The sequence below is a fragment of the Semicossyphus pulcher genome, unplaced genomic scaffold, assembly GCF_022749685.1.
Source record: "Semicossyphus pulcher isolate SPU_LCO1_2020_fin unplaced genomic scaffold, fSemPul1.0.p SCAF_21, whole genome shotgun sequence".
Classification (NCBI taxonomy): domain Eukaryota; kingdom Metazoa; phylum Chordata; class Actinopteri; order Labriformes; family Labridae; genus Semicossyphus; species Semicossyphus pulcher.
Genome location: NW_027211695.1, coordinates 15005375 through 15014859, shown reverse-complemented (window position 1 = coordinate 15014859; position 9485 = coordinate 15005375). Strand labels below are relative to the sequence as shown.

The 9485-nt window shown below is 43.5% G+C and overlaps 1 protein-coding gene across 1 annotated transcript in view; it reads right to left on the bottom strand.

The window, feature by feature from the left end:
• Positions 1–379: 379 nt before the first annotated feature.
• The window catches only part of shroom4 (shroom family member 4), a 71021-nt gene continuing 61915 nt past the window's right edge, over positions 380–9485 (bottom strand). Inside the window, exons 5-12 of the mRNA XM_069672229.1 lie at positions 8080–8141; positions 5572–6399; positions 4827–5483; positions 2847–2976; positions 2645–2746; positions 2393–2563; positions 2125–2267; positions 380–1974 (exon numbers count right to left, since the gene is read on the bottom strand). Of these exons, the coding sequence (XP_069528330.1) occupies positions 1818–1974; positions 2125–2267; positions 2393–2563; positions 2645–2746; positions 2847–2976; positions 4827–5483; positions 5572–6399; positions 8080–8141 (2250 nt within the window). The 3' untranslated portion in view covers positions 380–1817. The remainder of the gene's footprint in view (positions 1975–2124; positions 2268–2392; positions 2564–2644; positions 2747–2846; positions 2977–4826; positions 5484–5571; positions 6400–8079; positions 8142–9485) is intronic.

The following is a 9485-nucleotide window of genomic DNA, read 5'->3' as shown; positions in this document are numbered from 1 at the left end:
GTTTGCATTTTAAAAGCGTCACTAAACTTTTGATCAAGCTAACGACAAAAACTGCACCTCCCCCGGGATTCATTCCCTGTCAGAAACATTAAGTAAACTTCACTCTTCAGTCTTCTTGTCTATCTTTTACAACCAATTTTTACAACCGATTCCAGTCGCTTCAAACCTCGAAATCACTATATACACATCGTATACATTATAAACAAAGTGTCCTCTGTACATAACCGTTAATATGTGACAGTATAACGAATGTGGGGTCTCAAACTCCACAGATAATACAGTAATGGGAATACAAAGTGATGATATTATGGTAGATAAACAGTATATGTAACGCTGAATGCAGGTGTCAGCCAGCAACAGAAAGAAAATAACACTAACTTCCCAATAATGCTGCAAAAAAGCCGTTTTAGTTTAGTTAACGGAAACACAGTTTCTTGGTGTGAAGCACCAGAAAAAAAACCCTCCTTTGATTCTCTGAACCAGGAGATTTAAATACAAAACACACAAAAAGCAGCATCTCAGTGACACATTCATCAAGCGAAAATGTCTTTGGCAACGTGGTGTGATACTGGTTAGTGTTGTTAGTGTTACAGTACATGTTTCAGGCACATATTGTGAAGCAGAGGTTATAATCTTTATACATCCTTACTTTATAAACTTTACATTCTTTTTTTAAGGTTTTTGCATTTTGGTCATTTTCTTAAGGGACACTTGGGGATAACGTCGTCTTCTTGAAGTTGTTTTGAGTCCATGTTCAACTTTCTTCTTCTTTAGTCTTCTTTCCTTGGCTCTAGTCGTTTATCTTTCTGACACCTTAGACTTGTGCCTCCTGTTTTGGTCTTGGCCTTCATTTGGTGTCGGAGTCGCGTCTTTCCCCTCTTTTCATTTAGCTGTTTGTTTTTGGTCCTGGAACTTCAGCATCTACATCTCTGTGAAGGCTTAAAGGAATACTTTGACATTGTTGAGCGCTAAAGTTGAAGCTAAGGCAAAAACTCTATATAAAAAGTGTACTTAGCCACTATTTGAAGCCTCTATTTTGGCATTTTGGCAGCCATCTTGGTTTTTTGGAGCCTGAAGTGACCATATTTGGATGAGAATTTGTAGCTAAAGAGGGAGCAAGGGAGGGTTGGCAAACTCTAAATTATGAGCTAGGCTAGCTTTAGCTTGGTTAGCAAGGTACAAATTGTGATGCTAATTTGGCTAGCAAGACACAGGCTTTGAAAAAAATGTAAATACCCCAAAACACTTCTCAAAGCGTCTTTTAGTAAAACCAAACGGCAAAGACATTTTTTGTTGCCTTGTAGAGCGTCAATCACAAAGCAGCCACGCCCCTAAAGAATATATTTGCGTAATTATCTATTGTAATGCCTAAATGGGACTTTAATTTACAAAATAAACGTCTTCCTGTATTGAAGAAGACTTGCACACTAGCAACTGAGACCATAAAATCCAAAGAAAATGTTCACTGGAGTAATAAATCAAGTGGGAAGTTGGCTGATTTTCTCATAGACTTCTATATATCACACTTTTGCCCGCTGCTGGTCATTAGAAAGAATGCAGCTTCAAGGCGCTCGGCATTGGCTTCATTTTTAAAACTGAAAGGCTTCGTCCACTTCTTACATACAGTCTTTGAAGTACGGACAGGAAATGGTTAGCTTAGCTTAGCATAAAGCCTCCAGGAAGTCAAAACGACATAAAAAGAGTGAGTGGAAGAAAGTAAATAAGGACCTGTCCCAAAATCAAACTATTCCTTCAAGAAACTTGGCTTGAACCTGGCTACACACCCTGCTCCTGCATCTCTTTAGGGTTTCAGTCTATCAATAATGTCCGTATCCCAGCGACATTCCCATTCCGATTCCCAGCCCCAGCCCCAGACTCTCCCTCAGCCCCCGCAGCTGCTCCTCTCCCAGCCGGATCTTGTCCTCCAGCTGCCGCTGCTCCACCAGCAGGGCGGCCTTCATCTTCACAAAGTGGCTACAGAGGAAGAGAAACTAGGTTACAATCAAAGAGCTAGAAAGTGCTGTGAATCTACATTAAACTTTATTTAGCATGCGTTATAGTTCTTAACAACACCCCACACATAACATACATAAGAGTAGATGAAAAAGGTGTATTATGTTGTACCTGTAGTCTCTGTGCTGCTCGGGGGAGAGGCAGCGGGCCAGCACCCGGCTGACGGCCTGCTCTCTGCGGTCCACATGGTCCTTCAGGTCCTGAGCCTCGGACAGCTGCCTCATGAGCTGACGCTTCTTCTCCAGCAGGGGGAGCTAGAGGGCAGCGAGAGGATGAGATGATGTTTGTGTGACTACATTTAGGACATTATTCTTGTGTATTTAAAGGCCGTCTTTAACCCCCCCCTGCCCTTCCTCTCCTCCCTGTTTTCCCTCCTCACCCTCTCGTGGTGCTCCGTGTCGGGGTCCAGTGTATCCAGCGTGGTCTCCACCCTCAGCAGCCTCCCGGACAGCGACAGCAGCAGACTCACCACCTTGTCCAGGTCGCCGATGAACATGCGGAACTTGTCCACCTCGTTGGGTTTGCACACGGACACCACCATGTTCTCCACCTGAGGATGCAGACAGAGTTATTTAACATCCTCACACAGACTTAAATGTTTAAGTTTTAAGAGGTTGAATTCTCTCCTCACCTCCTCTCCCAGCGTTGCGTTGGCTCTGATGTCCTCCTGCAGCCCCCTCTGAGCTTCTCTCAGCACGCCCAGTTTCTTACGGAGGCTCTCCATCAGCTGTTTCTGCAACACAGAACGACATCATCATCATGTTACTGACTAAAAAGAGCACATATAATAGATTTCAGACGCTAAGCAGCAGGACAGCAGCCGTCCGCGTTACCTTGTACGTCAGCTCGTCGTCCTCGTCCCTCTCTCTGTTGTCGGTGAAGTCCTTCATCTGGGACAGGAGCTGAGCCTTGGCTGCAGACGTGCTGTAATAGGACGAACAGCTGGAGCTCGCGCCCGACCGCCTGTCAGAGAGGAAACAGAGGAGAGAGGAGTTTATTTTATTTACGCAGAGATGAAACGCGGAGCGGAGCGACTGAACAGACACACGGCCGTAAAATACAGCGATTAGAGGAGAGTGCATAAACAAGAAACGCTGTAAGTTATATGAGACAAGACGGAAACAACAGACATGTGGGAAACATTTCAACTACAGACAAATAAATGAAAGAAAAATATATATAAACATGCAAACAATATTAAAGAATTCAAATCTACCTGATACAAAGAATAAAAAGGGAATAGATCATTTCTGATTGGAACTTTTAAATGACTTTCAAGTATAAATATAAACCTTATTCAATGTTTATGTTTTCATGCATTATTGTCTTTATACATGCATAAATTATACTTAATTTAAAGTGTGTTTTGGGGGCTAGTTCGGCTTTATTGTGTATATTTTTGCAAATATTTCACCTTAATTTTACTTAATGAGATGATTTTTTTGCACAGGGTTCCTGATCAAGATTTAAAGATGAAAACGTGTTTTGTTTATCACATTTCAAGAGTCTGATTTTGTTTACAGCTCCATTGATTTATCAACTTTCATTAAATACTCTGCTTTTAACTTTTAAACTAAACCAAAGGTTTGTGTCTTTTTTTTTTTGTCTATTTTATAAACCTTTACGCTTGGGGCGCTGGTTTAGCTCGGTTGGAGGAGCCCCGTGCATAGAGGTTCGTCGACATACTGCAGGTTCGCAGGTTTGATTCGGTCTGCATGTCATCCCTCACTCTCTACTCCCCACGTTTCCTGTCTCTCCTCAGCTGTCCTAAACAAAGCTCCCAAAAATCTTTACGAATAAATAAATGTTTACGCTTAATCTGTTAGTTTAGTTTTTTCAGTGTGTGCATGTTAACTGACCCAAACTGCCAGTTAACGTTTGAACTCCAGCCTCCTTTCAATATTTACTCTTTAATGGATGATTCAAACCCATCCATCAATCCATCATCTATACCGCTTATCCTGTTCAAGGTCGCGAGGAAGCTGGAGCCTAACCCAGCTGTCATTGGGCAGGAGGCGGGGTTAGACAGATCACCTGTCAATCACGTAGAGACAGATAACCTTTCACGCTCACACCGACCGGCAATTTAGAGTCACCAATGAACCCAACAAGCTTTGGACTATGGGAGGAAGCCGGAGTACCCGGAGGGAACCAACGCATGCATGGGGAGAACATGCAAACTCCACGCAGAAGGTCCACGACGTCCAAGTGAGTGTTGACATCTGACATTGATTTGAGGACACTGGGTCACATGACGTGGACTTTACATGCTAAAAATATGCGACAAAGATTCCTTAACTGACATGGTTCCCAAGGGTTAAAATAGAGCTGCAACTGACTGTTTGTTCACCGTCTTTTAATCTGTTATCGGTCTATAAAACGCTTTCCAAAAGCCCAGAAGACAACCTCAAATGTCTTATTTCGTCCGCAGCCCAGAGAGGATCAGAGGGTCAGTAAGAATCCAAAAAATATTCACATTCAAGAAGCTGTATCTCAACAAATAATCCCTCAATCTTTGCAGCTCCTGTTCGTTTTCATCTGAGCTCTGCAGGACTTTCTGTCATACGTGGCAACAACTGCCGTTCTGGCACCTGTGTCGGCCGAAACAAACACTTCACGAACGTTAACAAGGAGAGGAGAAAGGAGCTGGCTGTGTGAAGGTGCTCTGCAGAGGTTGTGGGAAACAGGGAATAAGCTTAGTGACAGGAACAGTTAGGTCTTGTACAAATCAAATGGCCTGTGTAATTAATGCACCACACACACACACAGACACACACATTCCACCCCTCAGGCTTAAGCCTCTCTCTCGTTACCTATCCAGGCTGTCGGTGTTGTGCTCCGTGGCATTGTAGGCTCCTCTCCAGCACTCCGTGCCCGACTCCCCCTCACTGCTCTGGGGGAAGAGCTCCTCCAGGCTCAGCCTCTCTCTGCTGCTCTCCCCGGCCTCCAGCTCCTCCTCCACAGAGCTGCTCTCCGCCCTCGTCCTGCAGGGCGGCGAGGCCTCAGAGTCCGGTAAGGTGTCGATATCCGTCTCCAGGACCGTAACCGGTAGAGCGAAGCACGGGAGCTCACTGGTGATCGGCTCGTCCTCCGTTGGAAGCCCCTCGTCCTCCTGGAAGTCGTCGATGTCCGTTTCCATTGGGATGTCCAGGTCAGCGTCCAGGCTGTGCGCGGGACTCGGGCTGAGGGTCGTCTCTGATTCTGTTCCTGGTTCTGGGATCTTCTGCTGGTCGACGCTCTGGAAGTTCATACTGAGCTGCTGCTGCTGCTCGTAGTCGATGGAGAAGTAGGACTCAGGAGGTAAAGCTGTGTCGACGCCTCCATTTTCTAAGACAGGTGGAAGTGTGGACTCGCTATGAACTCTGGGAGATGGGGTTCTCTCCCACTCGGCTCCTGGTCTCATGTTAGACTGAGGTTTCAGAGTAACTCGGTCACGGTCGGGGCTGGGGCTGATGTTCTCCTCGCATACGCTGCAGAGACACACAAAGTTTATTATCGCATAAATATATGATTGAATTAAAAAAATTAACAACATAACTTAGAAATGTTTGACTGTACCTGCTCTCTGTTGGTGGAAGAGGAGGGGGAGGTAGTGGCGACAAATCCTCCACCCTCTCCTGCTGTTCTCCATACATGCTCCTCAGGTCCCTCTCGCTCTGGGGCGGAGCCACCGGTCTGAAGGCCCGTCTGGAGAACATGGGACTGGGCGGAGCAACTGTAAAAGGCTGCTCCTGAAATTCAACCTGGTTCTGATTGGACGGAGCGTGGGAGAAGGCGTGTTCCTGAATCTGCGGTTGGTTCTGATTGGACGAGGCGTGCGAAAACGTCTGCTGCTGGGTTTGACTGCAGTTGCAGCGCCGGCAGCCCTCCGACACATCCTGCCTGTCTGGAGGAAGACTGTAGGACCGCTGTCTGGATGTTTCAGACGAAGAGATGGAGCAGGGAGGGATGGAGTGAGGAGCAGCAGAAAAAGACGGGGAGGAGAAGAGGGTGTGGTGGGACGCACGCCTGCGGTGGAACTGCTCCCACTTTGGGGGCGGTGGTCTCGGGGGAGGCGGCGTCTTCTTCCTGTTTGGCCGAGCGGTGCTGGCAGCTTCTCCTCCCCTGAATCCGCCCGCTCCTTCCTCCACCTCGTTCAGCGTCTGACTGGTCGTCACAGAAATGGACGGCGACCAGCGGTGGCTGCTGTCGAAACGGAGGTCATTTTCAGACATGGCTCGTCCTCGGAGTGAGAGAGGAGCAGGCGGGGGAGGGAACGCGTAGCCGTTATGGTCATCACTGCGTTCATCCACCTGCCTGGAGCTCCATCGACCCTGGTGGGGGGGCTGATGATACTGATTAACGCTCTCTGGAGGTCTGGACTCTCGTCTCCAGCTTGAGTAATCCCTGTGAAAAAACAATATATTTCTTTATAAACACACAACAACAGAATAAAGGGGCTACAAAGAGGCAGGAAAGCACCTGTTACTCTGCAGCAGTGGTTCTCAATTAAAGTGTCAATATTGAGGCTGGTTGTGTCAGCAATAATTACTACTTAAGTCATTTCTTTGCGCTAACCATTTCAGCCATTTCTTTTGGTGAACTATTTTCTTTAACTGTTTATCCAATTCTTTTAGATAACTATTTCAATCATTTCTCTAAGCTAACTATTTTGACTCCCCCCCCCAACACTTTTTAGCTTCCCTTTTACACTGTTTATCCAACAGTTTTAGCTAACTAGCTGACTAGTCATTTCTCTAAGCTAACGATTTAAACCACTTATTCATTACTTTTAGCTAACTATTTCCACTATTCTTTTAGCTAATTTAGCCATTTCTCTAAGCTAACTACTTCAACAGCTCATCATATACTTTTAGCACCGTTTTCAAATGTCTATACAATTATTTTAGCTAAGTATTTATCCAACACTTTAAGCTAACAGTTTCAATCATTTCTCTAAGCTAGCTTTTTTTAAACACTTTTTAGCTAACTATTTCAACTCTTTATCCACCACTTTAAGCTAACAATTTCAATCATTTCTCTAAGCTAGCTTTTTAAAAAAAAACACTTTTTAGCTAACTATTTCAACTGTTTATCCAATACTTTTTGCTAACTTTCTAAGTCATTTCTCTAAGCTAACTATTTCAAATGTTTATTGTACACTACATATACTCCAATTATTTTAGCTAACTATTTATCCAGAACTTTTAGCTATTTTAGACATTTCAACAATTTTTCCAATTACTTTAGCTCATAATTTAAATCAATTTTTGACTACTTTTAGCTAATTGTTTGAACTGTTTACGAATTATGTTTAGCTAATCGTTTAAACTGCTAAGTCATTAGTTAAATATCATCATTTGAACAGTATATCCATTACTTTTAGCAAACTTATTATTTCAACCATTTCTTGAGTACTTTTTTTTTAATGTTGATCCATTACTTCTGTTACCTGATCAGAATTCTTTGCCTACTTACTCACTAGTTTTCACACTCTAATGCAAAATAAACAAAATTGTTCCAAATTTCAGTTAAAATATTGTGGGATTCTTTCATCTAATATATAAAGCTAGATTTTTGGGGTCTCTGGGGTTAATAGGGATGAGATTTTTAAAGACACATTTCCTTGAGAAACCCACTTTATAAAACAAACACAGCTGGACAGAGAAAGTGGATAAATTACACTAAATGTCCCTTTTTTTGCATTCCAGACTCACTGAACTGTTCCCGTCTCAGGTCAAATATGAGTAGAGGCCGACATCCTAACATACAGAAATCACCATCCAACCACATATCATTATGGTCACATTTTAAGCATGGATGATTGCCCCACACACTTAGAGCTCATTACAGTCAAATCACAGCCAGGCATGACTGAGTGGGATTTCCGCCCGTCAGGGCACAATGGAGCGACCCCACCTAAAGTCTCCAGAGACTCACTCATAGACAATCAGACAGAGATAGAGCGAGTGTGTTTCTGCATTGCTTTGTCACATTCACAAATGTTACGAGATAAAAAGGTCAGAAAAAGACTTATGTATGTAAGTGTCTGTTTATGTTCTCTTTTTGCGAAAGGAAATAGCTCACCTCTCAGTCAGGCTGTACTTCCTGTTGAGCTTGGCTGTTTCCTGTTGCCGGGCGGGATACGTCTGTGGAAGACATTTAAAGCCGGTTATTAACACCAAATGGAATGGAGGAAGGCTTCAATTTGGGTGTTGCTCCACCTTGCTATATACTTCAATGATGATGAGGTCAATTGAGTTGGAGATATTTCTCTGCTGAATTTGGACTTCCATTTCTTTCATTTAAACCTCCCAATGAAAGCGCTTTGCTTCTGACCTCAAAATAAAATGAGGCTTTGCTTATTATAGCTACAAAATTGGATAAATCTGCACTTTGACCTTGGTTATTAACCCACCACAAACTCATTGCTTTCACATTACTGGTCAGAGATACATCAGTCAATAGATGCAGAAGCAGAGGCTGTGATAAGCTGCACAAACACACCAGTGGGGTACGCAGATATTTCCTGTCTGTAATGTAAATGTGAACATTCAGATGGTGTTTTTGTTGGAATGGTGGGATGAGAGTTTAACATATTTGGCCGTCACTTGCTGTCGACAGAGAATAAAATCCATAAAATGGTAACATCAGATAAGTTTGTGATAATACACTCTAAACCACAAGTACCTGGATTGCTTCACTGTATTTAAATTCTTAGCCTCTGGGGTTTAAGGGGCATTAAGTGATTTATAACTTCTTTTGGCCTCCATTGTTGAACAGCTAGAAGTAAAACAGACCATTATTATGCAGAGAGCAGTGAATTTCTTGAGCCTTGCCTACTCCTTTAAGCAGACATCCAACAGAATCAACGTTTTTTTAATACTACTTCTGTTTTTTGACTTTTGTTCTTTGTTTGAGAAAAAGGACATTTAGAAGTCAGCACATCTGTTACTATTAAAGACATTGGAAATTGTCAGCAGCACATATAAAGTAATATCAATCTCATGGGGTTATCACCAAGACATTAAACCAACCACCTTTGAAGGGAAAACAATCCCAACATGGAGGAAGTTGGGGTTCAAAGCTCCTCTGAGAAAACACCAAAAGCTGTGTAAGATTGAACCAAAAAAATGCTGAATTCATGATAGATTTATTCCAAAACAAATGTCGGTTTGGCTTTGCTCAGTGTCAGATGATGAGGTTACTAATAGGTTAAAGTGCAGTCGAGGTGCTGCCCCCCCTGCCAAAACATGTGAATCAGTTTGCGGTAGACATGTAACCCAACGCCGCTATTATCGCTGACACAAGTGTCCGCCGCTGTTGCCCAATCTCCCTCAGTTCTACGAGCTATTTCAAAGATCTGCTGTGCTTTCAATGAGAATTTCAGACATCGACCACATGCAGGATGCGAAGTTCAACTTCAAACCAACTGTTCAACCACGGAGGACTTGGACCGAGCGGACACTTAGCTCCAACATCCAAGTTTGGCC